Source organism: Lupinus angustifolius, chromosome LG06, assembly GCF_001865875.1.
Source record: "Lupinus angustifolius cultivar Tanjil chromosome LG06, LupAngTanjil_v1.0, whole genome shotgun sequence".
In the NCBI taxonomy this organism is placed as follows: domain Eukaryota; kingdom Viridiplantae; phylum Streptophyta; class Magnoliopsida; order Fabales; family Fabaceae; genus Lupinus; species Lupinus angustifolius.
In genome coordinates, this window is record NC_032014.1 from 353,951 (window position 1) to 372,159 (window position 18,209).

At 34.2% G+C, this 18,209-nt stretch overlaps 3 protein-coding genes across 3 annotated transcripts in view; 2 read left to right on the plus strand and 1 right to left on the minus strand.

The window, feature by feature from the left end:
- Positions 1,089–2,800, plus strand: LOC109348568 (chalcone synthase 1). The gene is made up of 2 exons (XM_019589050.1): positions 1,089–1,313; positions 1,669–2,800. Exons 1-2 carry the CDS (start codon positions 1,136–1,138, stop codon positions 2,658–2,660), a joined length of 1,170 nt encoding a protein of 389 aa, XP_019444595.1. The 5' UTR covers positions 1,089–1,135; the 3' UTR covers positions 2,661–2,800.
- LOC109348569 (protein EXPORTIN 1A-like) lies at positions 3,334–16,992 on the plus strand. The gene is made up of 32 exons (XM_019589051.1): positions 3,334–3,534; positions 4,321–4,437; positions 5,353–5,445; positions 5,570–5,641; positions 5,909–6,016; positions 6,107–6,189; positions 6,512–6,650; positions 6,728–6,796; positions 6,870–6,947; positions 7,108–7,170; positions 7,265–7,309; positions 7,849–7,956; positions 8,181–8,282; positions 9,013–9,225; positions 9,395–9,454; positions 9,765–9,875; positions 10,671–10,768; positions 10,846–10,954; positions 11,693–11,758; positions 11,872–11,970; positions 12,078–12,158; positions 12,298–12,387; positions 13,002–13,087; positions 13,218–13,298; positions 13,386–13,568; positions 13,757–13,823; positions 14,467–14,577; positions 14,718–14,825; positions 14,964–15,101; positions 15,185–15,322; positions 15,397–15,501; positions 16,358–16,992. Exons 1-32 carry the CDS (start codon positions 3,436–3,438, stop codon positions 16,478–16,480), a joined length of 3,243 nt encoding a protein of 1,080 aa, XP_019444596.1. The 5' UTR covers positions 3,334–3,435; the 3' UTR covers positions 16,481–16,992.
- LOC109348570 (diphthamide biosynthesis protein 1) overlaps positions 18,045–18,209 on the minus strand; it is a 2,062-nt gene continuing 1,897 nt past the window's right edge. The window contains exon 3 of the mRNA XM_019589052.1: positions 18,045–18,209. The gene's annotated coding sequence lies outside the window, so the exon portion shown is untranslated.

An 18,209-nucleotide genomic window follows, 5' to 3' on the forward strand; every position in this document is an offset into this window, starting at 1 on the left:
GTCATGCAACTATGTCCCTTGTTTGATGCTTATAATATATAATTTTTAATCCTCAAAATATATTAAAATTTAAATTTTCTCTTTTTATATTTTTTTAATTTTGGTCTTCAAGATTTTAGTATAGATGATACGACAAATTATAATGTTGAGGCATACTAAAAAAGTAGACAATTCAGGAGACTAACATGAAATTTACATATATTTTTAGAGAATAAAAATATATCTAAGCATAGTTAAAATTCTATAACTTACTTAAATTAAAACTAGATGATTCTCCAACCATTATTTTTTAAGGCGAGTAATGAAAAGTATATGCTCTTTTGATCAATTAAATTGTGTAACTATCTAAATCGCAAATACATTTCAACTCATTATATAATTCAAATTTTATCCATAACCCCACAAGTATAATCCCTAAAGAACATTCATACTCAAACTCAGCATAATTGAATCAACCCTTTTCAAGTTATCCATAGCACGATCTTAATACATTAATACCTTAAAGATTAATATTTTACTTATAACTCAAATTAGAGTAGCTAACCCCAATATAAATGCATAAAAAATATAGTCCATGGTTGTTGGGTAAGTAGAATTATAGAATAATAATAGTAGTGGTAGATGTGGTCTTACAAGTCATGCTGAGATAGTATTAGTTAGCTACCAAACTCTTATGCCACAAGAGTCACAAAACCAGTCAAGTACATGGTAGGTAGTTCAATAATACTAATCAGGATCTTCTGTATCCAAAATTTTATGTCTTTATATTCTAAACTAATCATATTCTACTAAATAACATAAAAATGTTTTTTTTTCCTTTTCAAATATATGACAATTTTTCATTAGATTGAGACATACTGTAACACAAAAAGTGGGTCAGCCTATCCGTGTTCGAAAAATATTGGGATATTTTATTTCATAAAGACATGTTATTTGTGAAACACTCAAGCACGTGATGTTCAGCTACCTTCACATCCATTCACCTTAACAACCCTTCCACACATATAAATTCCCCTCTCCCCTTAACATCTTTTCTCAACTCACCTTTCAAAGTAAAGTACTGCAACATCTTTCTGCACTACTTTACTACTACAACTTCAATATCTTTTGTTTATTCAGAAGAAGAACAAGAAAGATGGTGAGTGTTGCTGAGATCAGAAAGGCTCAAAGGGCAGAAGGTCCTGCTACCATTTTTGCCATTGGCACTGCTACTCCACCAAACTGTGTTGATCAAAGCACTTATCCTGATTACTATTTTAGAATCACAAATAGTGAGGATAAGGTTGAGCTTAAAGAGAAATTTCAGCGCATGTGTAAGTAATCTTTGTCATATCTTGAATTTAGTTTAGTTATTTATCTACTGCATTTTTGTTTTCTGGTTTTCTTATCTGAAGATTGATGAATTAGCAACAAATAAGTAGGGTTATAAGATTGATATTTAGAAGAAATCCTAGAGAAATATCAACAAAAGTTACCATGTATTTGTTGAATAGGTTATGGTTTTATATTAGATTTGGTTAGTAGAGGAATGGAATCAATATGATTTGTAGAAGTTACCCACAAATCACAGTACAATTAATTAGCCAGGTGATGATGAACATATTGAGTATTAATTATCATATGATTCAATTAAATGTAATGATATCATTTACTTGCAACATATTTTAGGTGACAAGTCCATGATCAAGAAGAGATATATGTACTTGACTGAAGAGATCTTGAAAGAGAATCCTAGTGTGTGTGCTTATATGGCACCTTCCTTGGATGCAAGACAAGACATGGTGGTGGTAGAGGTGCCAAGACTAGGAAAAGAGGCTGCAACCAAGGCCATAAAAGAATGGGGTCAACCAAAATCAAAGATTACCCACTTGATCTTTTGCACCACTAGTGGTGTAGACATGCCTGGTGCTGATTACCAACTCACCAAGCTCTTAGGCCTTCGTCCATATGTGAAGAGGTACATGATGTACCAACAAGGGTGCTTTGCTGGTGGCACGGTTCTACGTTTGGCCAAAGATTTGGCTGAAAATAACAAAGGTGCACGTGTGCTAGTTGTTTGCTCTGAAGTCACTGCAGTCACATTTCGTGGCCCAAGTGATACTCACTTAGACAGCCTTGTGGGTCAAGCATTGTTCGGAGATGGAGCAGCTGCACTAATTGTCGGTTCTGACCCAGTGCCAGAGATTGAGAAACCCATATTTGAGTTGGTTTGGACTGCACAAACAATTGCTCCAGATAGTGATGGAGCAATTGATGGACACCTTCGTGAAGTTGGGTTAACCTTTCATCTCCTTAAGGATGTTCCTGGGATTGTCTCAAAAAACATTGACAAGGCTTTGGTTGAAGCCTTCAACCCATTAAACATAAGTGATTACAACTCAATCTTTTGGATTGCTCATCCAGGTGGGCCTGCAATTCTAGACCAAGTTGAGGCCAAATTGGCCTTGAAACCTGAAAAGATGAGAGCCACTAGACATGTGCTTAGTGAATATGGTAACATGTCAAGTGCTTGTGTGCTATTTATCTTGGATGAGATGAGGAGAAAATCAAAGGAAGATGGGCTCAAAACTACAGGTGAAGGTCTTGAATGGGGTGTGCTCTTTGGATTTGGACCTGGCCTCACTATTGAAACTGTTGTTCTACACAGTGTGGCTACTTGAAGATCCAAACAAAACAAGCTTGGCTATATAAAAATGTCAAATTTTCTTATTTTTGTTATCATTATGTTTCACATTTCAAATGTTTCTTTATGTATCTGATTCTCAAGATAATAATAAATGTATGCCACAGCTTTATAGCCAGGAAACACTCATCTTAATTGAAATATATACAATGTAAAAGTGTAAAACTAAAATAAAAAAAAGATAATTGTTTAGGGAAATACAATTGTTCGAATTAGTGAGTAATCTAAATCATTAGATATCCATAAAATTGATTTGCTATGATGAAAAACAAGGTTAAAAAACTAGTGAATCCCCACTCTTATTAAAATATAAATGATAATTCATATATTTGTAATTTTCAGTATAATTGGGTATCTCATGTGTTGATAATAAATATTTATAACGAAAACTATTGGTATTGATTAAGTCTTTGTGATGTCTCCAAAAATATGGTGCGAAAAATAGGATAATAATAAATTATAAAAAACATAAAGTCATAAACAGTTAACAAAAAAACAATATTAAAAAAAAAAACACACACACACGGTTTGTTTCAGACGTTCTTTATAAGCAACGCGCAACGGAAAAAAACAAAGTGTGCTTGAAATTGAAGGTGTTAGTGTTACGTGTATAACTATATATAGTAACATGAGAGAAGACAAAGTCCATAGTTGTTGAATCTCTTCAATGAAATCAATGATTTGAATGTCTTGTTTCCCTTTCTCTCTTCAGTGTAGGGTTTATCTCTCTCTCTCTCTCTCTGTTGAGAAATATGGCGGCAGAGAAGCTCAAAGATTTGACCCAACCAATCGATGTACCTTTACTCGATGCCACTGTTGCTGCATTCTACGGCACTGGATCTAAACAACAGGTTTCTTCTTTCTTTCTTTCTTCGGTTTTCTCTTATGCTTCACTCATCTTTTTCTTCTTCAATGTTCATTACAAATGTGTCATAACACTTAATTCACATGCCCAGCTTCCAGCGTTAGGGTTTATCACTCCTCACACAACCTTTTACTTTTCTTGTTTTCATTTCTTGATTATAACTATAATTATAACTTCTGGGGATAAGGATAATGTTGGTGCTGGTTTCTTTGAGGCACTAACTTGCTTTTTATTTCAGAACAATTATCAATGACTTAGGGTTTATTACGCAAGTTTGTACTTTTATGGTCTTCTTTCATAATTATAACCATCACGGTATTCACTCGAGCCTTGAGGTACTAAATAACTTTGTGAAATAACGAATTTCGATATCCATATAGACAATGTGTTAATTTGTGTTTTAAAATTTATATGGAGTCTGTCAACTTGGTCACTGACTTTGCACACCCTCGATCAAATTGTTCCATGACAATAAAAATTCAAGGTTATCATCAAATTGACTTCAGAGTGCAAAATTAGAGACCAAATTGATGTTTTAACCATTTTAATTGGTACCATTTTATCATAATTTTCTTTCTTCACAAGTATATATGCAATGGGGATAATGATATTGTTATGATCAACTAACTTGATTAAGACTTGGGAAATAAAGGTGGGTATTAAAGGTGCCGATGATGTAGAAAGTTGCTGGTATGAGTTCTTGTTATAAGCTCATTTAGCTTTTCAGATGTAGTAATTTATTATAACAATTATTTATGTTTTAATAATGCAGAGATCTGCGGCTGACCAGATTTTGCGTGAATTGCAAAATAATCCTGACATGTGGCTTCAAGTCATGCATATTTTGCAAAACACTCAAAATCTCAACACCAAGTTTTTCGCCCTGCAGGTTAGTTAGTTTGTTTGGTGATCTGTTTTGTGGAAGAGTAAATAGCTAATAATGTTTTGTCATATATAATACATAAAGCTCGTCCTGACCTGAAAATTTAATGAAACTTGGTACAATCCAAAGGTGGTTGTCACTATTTCCAGAGAACTATCAATCTCATTTTAAGCCAATAAGAAAGTTAATATTCACATTGGTTTTATATAAAAGACAATAAATCAGAAGCCATTCATTTTCAATTTAGCATTATTTATAGAGTATACTGAACTACCGAAGATATGATTTCTGGTATAGGTCAAGGTATACACACTTGACTGAATCTATTAGTAATATGGAAAATACTAAACAGCCAGACTTTTTTCTTATTGCTCGAATTGTTTTCAGAATGGCTTTTCATTGTAAAATTTTAACTCTAGGATGGATAGGTGGTTGCCATCACTTTGACTTATCCATCAACCAGCTTTGGTTATTGGCAATTCATGGCTGAATACTGTCAATAAAATTCTACCCTGTAGCTTTGCTCTGGAAAATAATCAGATTTGAAATGATGGAATGATGCTTACTTTAAAGGACTATTAATTAGGTGTTTTAGCTGTAATTATGCGAAATTTGAGAATAAATACTCGCAGCCAAAGTTGCATTGCAAACGGACTATGGTTATACCATATATTCACTGAAATCTTAAACTGTGTTGTTCTGTTGGATAGAACTATTGGATCATATACTTGTTTAACATGGTTTCTTTTCTGTGTTCTGTGGTTGGTTTTTCCTCTTGACCTCTATATCTTACTGCCTTTCAGTGTAGTGACTTTGGAAGCAGCAACTACTAGGTGTCAAACAAGTGTTCCACTTTGTTACCTTAATCTTATTTTTAGCTGCCTTTCTTAGTATTTGTTTTCTCTCTCCCTCCATATGCAGGTTCTAGAAGGCGTAATTAAATATAAGTGGAATGCATTACCCACTGAACAACGAAACGGAATGAAAAATTTCATCTCCGATGTTATTGTACAGGTATCTGCCACATTTAGAGAAACCAGAAATGGGATCTAGTCAGACTCACCTTGTTGTTAACTTGTTTTGTCAATGGTTATAGTCTTATTGAATCTTTTATGACATTATTGACTTTCTTGCACAGCTCTCTAGCAATGAGGCCTCATTTCGAACGGAACGATTGTATGTCAACAAACTCAACATTATATTAGTTCAGGTAAAAATGATACTGTACTTCCTTAGATTACTCTGTTCTACTATTCTGGTTATTCTCAACCAGTTATTCAGTGCATATGTTTTATTTATCAAGATGAAAGAATATATTTTCCCCAGTTTTCTTTGGTTCTCCTCGTGGTGATGTTGATTTTTTGCCTTTTAGTTTTTAAATCTGGATTTTTTAGCTTCATTGCATTCTTTTGGTATTTTGATATCTACATAATTAATCTGTGCTCGGATGAAACATGTTTATATAACATACATGCAGATTTTGAAGCATGAATGGCCAGCAAGATGGCAGAGCTTTGTTCCCGACCTTGTTTCTGCAGCTAAAGCTAGTGAATCAATTTGTGAGAATTGTATGGCTATATTGAAAGTAAGTTTACCTTACGTTCTGTTAGATTTTGTTCCTCACACCAATTATATTGAGTTATTGACAAGTAGCAGTAAAAAAATGTTCTTTCAGCTCTTGAGTGAGGAGGTTTTTGATTTTTCAAGGGGAGAGATGACTCAGCAGAAGATAAAGGAGCTTAAACAATCATTGAATAGGTAACAGTTGATGTTTTTTGTACATGTAATAGTTGATGGCTTTGTTTATGTAGAAATTTCATCTATCATGTTATTATTAGATGCCATATAACTCGGAGATTTGGTAATTTTTTTAGTTTGAAGTATTTATTCTATCCTGATAGGTTTATAAGGTTACTTTTTATAGCTGGAACAGATGCGCAAGTGTTGGATATATCAGTTTCTATTCTCTTACTGGTCCTGGGTATTGCTTGCTGTGTAGCTAGTTAGGTGTTCCATTATTTAATTTTACTTTCGACAGTGTGCCTATATATTACTGATTATGGTACTTGGATGTTTGCAGTGAATTTCAGCTCATACATGAGTTATGCTTGTATGTGTTATCAGCGTCTCAAAGGACTGAGCTCCTACGTGCAACACTTTCTACATTGCATGCCTTCCTTACATGGATTCCCTTGGGTTATATATTTGAATCACCACTGGTGGGTGATGTTTTTCTGTTTAGATAACACTCCCATGTAGGAATGCTGAAATATTTTGATATTTGTGTACATTATAGCTCGAGACACTGCTAAAGTTTTTCCCACTTCCAGAATATCGTAACCTGATATTACAATGTTTAACCGAGGTATGTTCCATTTCCAAGTGTTTATGATTTTATCTTAAATATCCAGATTATTATTCTTTTTTTATGCTCACAGGTGGCAGCCCTTCAATTTGGGAATTTCTATGATGCACAGTATGTTAAGATGTATAGTGTTTTCATGGGTCAGCTGCAGGTGTGTTTGGATAGCTTTCCATTCTGTTCCACATATTGCTTTTTGAATTTTTATTTTCTTGTCTACTTGCTCCATCGTAGTCTTGTGTCCATTTTGTTCTTTTTTGATATCTAACACAGTTTCGGTGGTTTATTTTGTGATGGTGTTATGTTTATTGCAGAGCATACTCCCACCTACTACAAATATACCTGAGGCATATGCACATGGTTCAAATGAGGAACAAGTGAGTCTTTGTAATTGGCTGAAACAAGAAGCCTGATTTAATAAATTACTTGAGAAGTTTCTGTCTGACGGTGGCTTTGTTTTTCTATGTATAGGCATTTATACAGAATTTGGCACTGTTCTTCACCTCATTTTACAAGGCAGGGTATCTTTTCTCGGTTTTATCTATTTGTGATTTTATACTGTTAGTATGTTATCATATAACATAATGGAACTAGATGAAAGAACTTGTGACATTTTATGCATCATGGACTATATCATGCATGTGGCATATTTAAGATGCGGCCCACTTTTCCTTTAATAGAGTAGGAGTTTAGATGTTTAGTTTAGGCTTGTAGAGAAGAGGGAATCATGTAATTTCTAGTTTGCAGTAGAGGCAGTTAGGCTTTGCTGACAGCAGTCTTAACTGACAGCTCCCATATATAGACTAGCTTCCATTGTAATCAGATTCGATGATCATTATCAATAGATTCAGAGTGCAGTTACTATTTCCATTCTCTCTTCTCCCTCTCTCTCTCTCTCAGTTTATGTTTTTTAAATCATTGACTTGAATTGTGGTGTCTAAATTTCCTTTTCTATATATTAGCTCCTCTCCCTCCTTTCTCATATCATTTTTTAGGTGTTATTGGGTCTTTATTGACAGTACTACTGGTATGGTGAAACCTCTCTGTTAATGCAGGTTCACATTCGAATCTTGGAATCCACTCAAGAGAATATATCTGCTTTGTTATTGGGTCTTGAATATATTATCAACATCTCATATGTGGATGATACTGAGGTTTTCAAGGTATGATGATGTTGACATGTTTCTTCCCTCTGCATAATTCTTCTGTTATGAATTCTCTACTTTAGGTGTCCATTCTTCACTTTTCCTGATATATGTCTCTTCCACTCAGTGTCCTTGACAGTATGTTTGTTAGCCTGCATGTGTATAAATAAGTATTGTTCTCCGTGGATCCTTTTTCTGAATATGGAAAATTTATACTGTACTTGATTTGTCCAAAATACCAGGTCTGTCTGGATTACTGGAATGTGTTGGTTTCAGAATTGTTTGATCCAAACCGCAGCTTGGAGAATCCCGCAGCAGCTGCTGGAAATATGTTAGGATTTCAGGTGCTGTCCCATTAAAGATGTTCTAATAACCTTGCTCTGGTTTTTAACTCAAACATGCCATTTCTATTTTCCTTCACAAAAACACTTTCGTGTAGCAAGATATGATACCTTTTGTTTACTTGGTATTGCTACGAATCCTGTTGTTTTGTTAGCTGTTACAAAATTATTTTCCTTCCAACTTGGTACACATTTATACCATTAGTTAATCTGTGACATGTGCTGTATGATAGAGTTTGTAAGTGTTGATCAATAGATCTTAAATCAAAAGTATTAAATGGTGTTCAATCAGCAAGTATAAATATAAAATGAACTCAAATGGTCCTTTTAACAAACAATCTAGTAGCTTCTTATAGAAACTGGATCAATTGAAGAAGAATTGATAACAGAGAAAGGAAGTAGTTTTATTGATGAATACTTAACAGGGAAATGGATACCCTAGCTGAGAAGAAGATTACAATAGTTGCCCCCCATAAATATTCGAGAGTTCCTGGTCTTTCCCAATAACTTTCCCAGTTCTGGCCCATTCTTCTTTCTTCTCTTGTACACGTATCTGATAGGAGGTCTAACACTTCATTACATGTTTTGTATTTGTTGTTGATGTAGTGGATATAAATGTTTTAATCTGAGTAGTATCTGCCAAGTATTTCTAATGCATTATTTTTATCTTAGAGTGATTTCTATGTACTTTGCAAAAAATGACATGGCTTATTTTTACAAATGTAATAAGCAGATGCCAATGATGCTTCCTCTTCCTGGTATGGTTGATGGCATTGGTTCACAGCTTCTTCAGCGCCGACAGCTTTACGCTAGTCCAATGTCAAAGTTGAGAATGCTTATGATCTCTCGCATGGCTAAACCAGAAGAGGTTCTCATAGTTGAAGATGAAAATGGGAATATTGTCCGTGAAACCATGAAGGACAATGATGTTCTCGTTCAATACAAGGTAATAAGGAGAAATCTGACTTCTACCATGGTTTTGTATATGGAATTACTTGTCTTCAGCTCATTTCCCTTTGAATATCATATTTTGGATGGTTTATTCAAAATATGATGTTTTGAGAGATTTTCATTACTACATTTTGGGGTTAACCAAAGTTTAATCAATTATACAGATTATGAGGGAGACTCTTATTTACTTGTCGCATCTTGACCATGATGATACTGAAAAGCAGGTATGTTAATCAGAAAGCAATGGTCCTCCTTTTCTTGTTCGAAGGGAAACAAATTATTCTGCAATTTCTTATACATTTTAAATTTTATTATATGGACGTTTGTATTGATTCAAGTATGAACTTGTTTTATTTTCACCTTATTGATAAGCTTAACTCCTTTTGAATAAACTAAAGATATATGAATGCTGTTTAAATATGTTGTTTTCGTTTAGAATGATGTTATATTGACTAACAATTATGCAATAGTCCCATTGCATTTCGGGGCTATATTTATGACATCTTAAGTGGATTCCTGTACTGTATTCTGTAGATGCTGCAGAAATTAAGTAAACAACTCAGTGGTGAGGATTGGACATGGAACAATTTGAACACACTGTGCTGGGCAATAGGTTCTATATCTGGTTCCATGATGGAAGAACAGGTACTATGAACTTCATGGCTCAGGTTTAAAATTTATATTATAGCCCAATATTCATTGTTCTGCCAACTCTCATTTCTGTTGTTTACACCAGACTGTTGGCTTGATCAAAATATTTTAAGGCATTATCCTAGCTTACTATTCATTAGCCTTTTCTAGCTCTACTTATTGAGTATTAGTGGTATGAATGGAAACAATGTTTCTTATAAATCCAAGTTTTAAACAGGTATTTTGTGCTTTGATACAGTTTGACAAATATCGCTTTCCCAATTCCCCCTTTTATCGCCAAAAATGTAGTTGTAGGTTATGCAGAAGTAGTCAGACAGTCAGACTCAATTTGGTTCCAGAGAGTTTGCAATTTCACCTATTTCTCTATGCTTATTTGTTTAGGAGCTTGTTTCAATTAATTAGTTCTCGAGTTTAAATTAGGGATCTAATTTTTTGGTTTTGGAAATTGAGGTATTCCCGTTATTATGGTATCCTGTTGACTTTAGGATTGTGTTTCTGGCTTGTGCCGACAACTATGTTGATTTTGTCACTGCTGAATAAAAAAGGAGCAAGGTGTTCTTTGAGTTGCATCGAGCATCTTATTTGTTTTGACTTTTAACGTTAACTCTGAACTGCTCTTTCCTAGCTCTCTCTATTCCTCCTCTCTCTTTCTCTGTATGCACGACTATGTTATTTCAAGTAAAGTTATTTACCAACTGTTTTTGTTTAATATCTATGTTTTTATGTGCCATTCTTTTATTTTGTGATATCTTTTGATCATTTATAGCTCAAATCTTCATTTTGTTGCAGGAAAACAGATTTTTGGTTATGGTTATTCGTGATTTATTAAATCTATGTGAAATCACCAAGGGAAAAGATAACAAAGCTGTTATTGCAAGTAATATCATGTAAGGGTTGTTCATGTATTACTTTGCCGCGTAAGGTTTAATTTTTTGTTCTTGAATACAATTGCTTCTGTCGGCAGGTATGTCGTGGGGCAGTATCCACGGTTTTTAAGAGCGCATTGGAAGTTTCTAAAAACTGTAGTGAATAAGTTGTTTGAGTTTATGCACGAGACACATCCTGGAGTTCAGGTTTATTTCCCTCCCTTTTCTTGTCAGCTAGATGTCTGTTGTTTCTAATGACATAAACATAACTTGTTAAACGAATCCAGGCTGTGCTCTACATCCTCATACATCAGCTTTGTTTATGTCAAACAATTCAAAGTTGAGTAGTGTAAAATTCTACTGTTTTTTCATTATAAGTGTTTGTTGCTCAAGTATGACAACCTTTACAAAGGCATGATTTACCATTGAACATGATGCAACACGACTGCACCATTTGATCTTTGAAGTCTACCCCAACTCTAGTGAGAAAAAACTAAAAGGGTTTACATATTGGTGTTGCTTCTGCTTAAGTATTTCTGTGCAACTTATATTTTCCTCTTGCCCCATTATAAACATTTCTGCTTCTTTTTTCCTGAATTTCTTATTCAAATTAAAATTATTTTGATAAGATACCTTATTTTCCTCATTGTAACCTATATAAACCATCTTCAAGAAATAATCTATACATATGCTGAAAAATTAGAATTCAGTTCTTTAGTTAATTTTCAGCCTAGTCTTCAATTCTCTTTTCTTTTCTGTTTAAAAGTTGATTATGTACATAGTTTGTAGATATTTTGCCTTTTATTGTGGTACTGCATTGGAGCTTTTTAATGTATATTCCTTTTTTTACTTTTGATTTTCTTTCATCAAGTTTACTCTTCTTCTTTTTTGACTAAGTTTAAAATGCCTTTACATCTAATATTGTCCACGTTTACTGTTTTTCAGGATATGGCATGTGACACATTTCTGAAAATAGTCCAGAAGTGCAGACGTAAGTTTGTAATCACCCAGGTAACATGTTCTATTATTTCTTCCTCTTACATCTTCCATAGGAGAGTTTAGTGTGTCTCAGATCTTCCATTCATGATAAAAATACACATCAATAACCATGACCATTATTTCAGGTCGGGGAAAATGAGCCATTTGTATCTGAACTGCTAACTGGCCTTCCAACTACAATTGCAGATCTTGAACCCCATCAAATACATGCGTTCTATGAATCTGTATCCATTTTTAACTCTTTTATCTTTGAGTTATTGATTATAATCTTGGTCCTATGTTGTATTGTCAATGTCTGTGCCTGCAATTAAGTGATATTGTCATATTCTAGGTTGGTAACATGGTTCAGGCAGAGTCTGACGCGCAGAAGAGAGATGGGTATCTCCAGCGGTTGATGGAGCTCCCAAATCAGGTTCTTTACTTGCTTGAGTCTTTGAGAAGCCATAATATTTTCTAAATCAATTTCATGTTATATTCATGGATTATTCTCATTATTTCTGGAAGCAAAGGTGTTATAATGCAAGAAATTATGCTCCATTGCTCCTCTGCAGAAATGGCTGGAAATTATAGGACAGGCATGTCAGAATGTTGATTTTCTTAATAAACAAGATGTGATCCGGATTGTGCTCAATATATTGCAGGTATAGTTTATAGGCATTCATGAATTTTTAGGCATATTGTGCTCTGCATGTTCTTTAGTATATTCTGCTCTGCATGCTTGAGAGGCCATTTGAAATAGAAATATCACACTCTTTTATATCTGTAATTAGTTCTTCAATTAATTTTTTGTTCAATCATCACTGTAAAATATTCCATATTGTCTCCAACTCATTTTTCTTGTCTAGGGATGAATTGTTTTCAGTTTTATTCCTTCAATGGTTTTGTGAACTTTTTTACAAGTATACTTGATTGACATTTCAATGTAAGTTATTGGGATCAATTCCCGATAGTGGAGACCACTGTAAGCCCTCATTGAGACTTGTGGCATGCCTGATCTTGGAACCATGAAGCCTCTCCTCCCACTAAACTTACTGCATAAAAAGTATATCCTATGACTTTCGTACTGAACTTTGTAATCACCAACTGTATCAGAAGGTTGTACCATGCTCATTGTTTTATCATTGGACCATGATTTGATGAACACTTTTGCCTTTTTTATGTTTCTGCTAAGTGTTTTCGTGCAAATCCAAGGTCTGCTCCCCCACCTCAATTTATGATACTAAGTTTGTAATTTGAGTCACTTCCTAAATTGCAGACAAATACAAGTGTTGCATCTTCTTTAGGAACATATTTCCTGCCACAAATCTCATTGATCTTTTTGGACATGTTGAATGTGTACAGGTATCAGCTTTCTACTGTTAACTGATAAGTTTTTATGTTGCGGAATCCTAATAATATGGATTGTATTATTGGTGAACTGTTTATACCTTTTTACCAGTAAATATAAAATCATATTTTTTCCTTTCATCAGAATGTACAGTGAACTTATATCAAAAAGTATTACTGAAGGGGGGCCTTTTGCATCTAGAACGTCCTTTGTGAAACTTCTACGGTGAGATTAATTAATATAATATTGTTGTACTAACCATATTGCTATTCACTATTCAGTACCATTTCTATAAGCTTCTTCATGATGCAGTTCGGTTAAGAGGGAGACGCTTAAACTGATTGAGACATTCTTGGATAAGGCTGAAGATCAGCCTCAAATTGGAAAGCAATTTGTGCCACCAATGTTTGGTCCTGTTCTGGGTGATTATGCCAGAAATGTGACTGATGCAAGGGAATCAGAGGTTTTGTCACTTTTTGCGACAATTGTAAACAAGTATGCTGCCTTCACACAATCACACCCCACCCACCCACTTATAAATTTTACATATATATTCCCTTTACTACCTGATGCCAGCCCTTGGTCAAAATTAGGTTATGGTAAAGAGTATCCTAAATGCTTACTATTTAGATAACCAACATGTGCAATTCATCTCTGTTTCTCTCTCTCTTCCATACTTGCAGATATAAAGCTACAATGGTTGAAGATGTTCCTCGCATATTTGAAGCTGTTTTCCAGTGCACATTAGAGGTAATTGTGTAGGTCATTTGGCTGTGGTGTTATTACTCTAATTGACCATCATTTTGATAATGCCCCTTATGTTGAGTTCTATCTTTACCCTCTTGTATTCATTTCCTTTTTTCTACTAATTTTTTTAATTTTACAATCGAGTGCTGTGACCCTTTTTGATGACTTTTGACTAATTTTGTTATCTGTTACAACTTGAGATTTAAACGTATAGGTTGTTCCAGATGCATCATTTAGAAGCTTAGCTTTTGATTCATCATTTAAGTTGTGGTTGAAATTTATAGTTGACCATCATTTTGATAATAATCCTTAGGTTGACTTTCAGTTTCGCCCTCCAGTGCAAACTTTTTTCTGTCTCTCCCTCTCTCTCTCTCTCTCTCTCCTTTTACAATGTTTTGACCTTGTTTATTATTTACTTTTTAAGAACTTAGATTAAATTTGCTGTGCGTTGTTACTTGGCATTTTAATTTACAGTATGTGGTTTGAAATGCATCATCGTTTAGTTCAGCTTATTATTCATCATATAAGTTCTGATTTTTTTCATCATATAAATTGTGATTTTTTATTGACTGCAATGGTGTTTAACTGTTGGGTATTTGCTGCAAAGCAAAAATTGAATTATATTTATCCATTTATTTAATTCCAGATGATTACGAAGAATTTTGAAGATTACCCAGAACATCGGCTCAAGTTCTTCTCATTATTGCGTGCCATTGCTACTCATTGTTTTCCAGCTTTAATCTGCTTATCGAGCGAGGTTGTATTTCTTTCTTCAACTCTGCCGATGCTAAGCCTATAGCATGTCCCCTTATTTTGCTTATCTGTTGTTTACTGTGACTATTTTTGAAATCTGCAATCTCTGGGTCTGTGCCTGATGTTGATTATAACATGTGTCAGCAACTGAAGCTTGTTATGGATTCAATCATTTGGGCATTTCGGCATACTGAAAGGAATATTGCTGAAACCGGACTGAACCTCTTGTTGGAGATGCTGAAGAAGTTTGAGGTGTAGTTCTTGTTTACTTTGTTTACAGCTCTCGATCCACATCTTCAAAACTTTCTTCCGTATACTTAATTTTTTTGCTTGTCATTGTCCGAAGGTTTTCTTCTTTTGGTTGACTGAATTTGTGTTTATATTAAACAGGTGTCAGAGTTCTGTAATCAGTTTTACCAGTCATACTTTTTGACAATTGAGCGAGAGATATTTGCTGTCTTGACGGATACTTTTCACAAGCCTGGGTTCAAATTACATGTCTTGGTGCTTCAGCACTTGTTCTGTCTGGTAGTGTCAAAACGATGCTTTTATCTTAGTTTTACCAGCTTGTAAGAAATTTTGCTGAAATAAAAGATTTTCATGTTGTTCAGGCAGAAACTGGTGCCTTAACACAACCTCTTTGGGATGTTGCTACAAACCCTTATCCATACCCAAATAATGGAGCTTTTGTACGTGAGTTTACGATAAAACTTTTAAGCACTTCGTTTCCCAACATGACTGCTGCAGAGGTAATTGGAGAGAATCAACCTGTATTAAACCCCTGCTGTTGCAGAGTAGATGACTAATTTCATGTTATTTGCAGGTTACCCAATTTGTTAATGGACTCTTTCAGTCCACAAATGACCTCTCCACATTTAAAACTCACATACGAGATTTTCTTGTACAGTCAAAAGAATTTTCAGCTCAGGTAATGCTTCTTGTAGAACTGTCTTTTACAATCCAGTGGGAAGTTTGGACTCATGCCCATAGACAGTTGGTCAATGCATGGAGTTCTTACTAGTTAAGCTGGCACATATATTGGTTTAATAATTTTTTGCATGCTTTTTTTGGTTTGTAATTCTTTAGAAGCAAAAATTTTACCCTGTGGAATCTTGTGGCTGTTAGATTTGTTGTTAATTCTGTATTATTCTTCACTAATTGCTTCTTTAATGAACATATCATGTGTCATATTGTCATTCAAGCTTTACCACACCGCATATAAGACCCACAATGTTATATGCGTCTCGAAATGTCAATAAGATAATAATGTCCATCTACCTGAGTTGAGGATGTTATGTTGGATGAGTGGACACAATAGACAAGATAAGAATAGAAATAAATGCATGGGAGAAAGTTCGAGTAGCTCCTATGGTAGAAAATATGGTAGAGCGAGCCTTAGGTGTTTGGACATATGAGAAGGAGACCGTTAGAAGCCCCGGTAAGGAGATCATATCAAATGAAGGTTAGTCCAATTCCTAGAGGATAAAGGAGGCCAATAAAAAACCATAGGCGAAATGATTAAAAGAAATATTTAAAGATCAATGTTTTGTCAAAGAGTATGATTTATGATAGATCATTTTAACGATGATCGGTCCATGTAGCAGACCCTATCTGTTGTTGTTGCTTCTTTAAAGAACACCTTTATTCATAGCAAACTATAATGATTATTTTATATGTTTTGCTTCTCTTGCTATAATGAATTTGTAGATACAATGTTGGATCTTGTTATATTTTCACTGCATTTCTACATCCAACGATTTTTAATTGTTCCATCTCTACTGCAGGATAACAAAGATCTCTATGCTGAAGAGGCTGCAGCTCAAAGAGAGAGAGAACGACAAAGGATGCTTTCTATCCCGGGGCTAATTGCTCCAAGTGAGTTGCAAGACGAAATGGTGGATTCATAGATAGCAAGCCAAGCAGAATGGGGGTTCATACCATGGGTATTTTGACTTGTATCGCTGGTGCCTCGGTTCAATCAAAATACTATATACATCGGTAACAGATGCATAACTTTTTAGTTCTTTCTGATCTTCCCAATATCAGATGCATCATTCCATGTTGGGACTGATTTGGCCTAGGTTCCTGTTTTCAGAGGTTTTGGCTGTTTTCAGAGGTTTTGGCGAATGGGTGAGTGTAGATTATTTAGTTTGCTAATTTGGGATGATAGTATAGTTATTTGTAAGTTAGATTCATCTGGGCAGCTTTCCATATAATCACAGGATGGGTGATTAGATTCCTAGAAAACATCACTCCTTAGGTTTGTGCAGAAAAACCATTGTTGTTTGATATTTTGTATTTTTTTTAACCTATTAATTTTAGGTTAACTGATATAACCATGATTGCATTTAAATGTTTTTTATGGTATTAGTGTGTTCCACCTGAACCAATGGAAAGTGACACGTTTATTTTATTACCACCTATTCCCTTCTCTGGCAAGTATATAATTATTGAAAGCAAAGGGAAAATTTGTGGGTAAATGTCTGTAAAATTTTGTCTGGGATATTCTCAGTATGAATAGTTTGAGAAAATTTAGTGGCAAGTGTTATTTATTTGCTTCCATGGGAGAGAGTAAGAGGATTGTGTAATTGTGCAAGTTATCTTTTCTTTATGTGGTGGGTTTTATTTCTTCATAGTAGTGCAAGAATTGTATTTAATTTACATGCAATCGTGTTTAAGAGGAGCTTTCACTATGAAAAGTCAGACTAGGAATACGGTTTTGATAGTTAAAAATGAATAAGAGATAATTAGAAAAATTAAGTCCATTGTTTCTGTGTAATAAACATATCCAATGAAGGTTTTGGTCCACTCTCATAAAACTCAATTCTAAGTTGTTATTTTAATGGAGGTATTTCTATTGAACCTTTTGGAGTAGAAATTATACAAAGTGGTATAATTCTCCAAGCTTCATGAGTTTTAGGAGCATGATCAATTAATTCTTCTTTCTTCGAGTGCAAATTGAGTGATGAAAATACTAATCCAATTATCCAACCTTTGAAGTGATAAACTACAACCAATAATAATCAACTATTATCTCACTAGTGTGATCATACTTATGTAATAACATAAAGTATATTGCTCTCTAAATAGTTACCATATTTTTAAATGATAAACTACAACCATTCAGAGTAATATATTAACAGCTAAGAATGAACACAACAGGCTAAGAAAAAAGAGTTGAAAAGGCCCCACTTTTTCATTCAATATTCAAATAAGACCACAATAAGCTAAATATAAATATGATCATCACAAAAGCAAGAAACCCTGAGAAAGATAGTTTAGATTTTAACCTTACAAATCAAACAAAATACACACTGTAAAGCCCATAATATATATCTTGTTTGATGCAATTCAAACAGTGTGTTGTATGGGTATCTGTACTTATTGAACAGTGCGTAAACCCTAGACAAATATGACCATTAGAGCCTCCATTCAATTGCTTATAAGTTGATATGTAACTAAGATGTCAGATGATACTAAATTCTTTCCCAATCAAAATTTGATAACTTACAAACACATTAAAAATATCAACAAGGACAGACATTGTAACTTGTTGAGTTTTGAGACCAAAGTTAAAATCAGACCAATGTCTGAAATCTGGAATCATATGTCCGAATGGAAAATGAAAACAAGGCA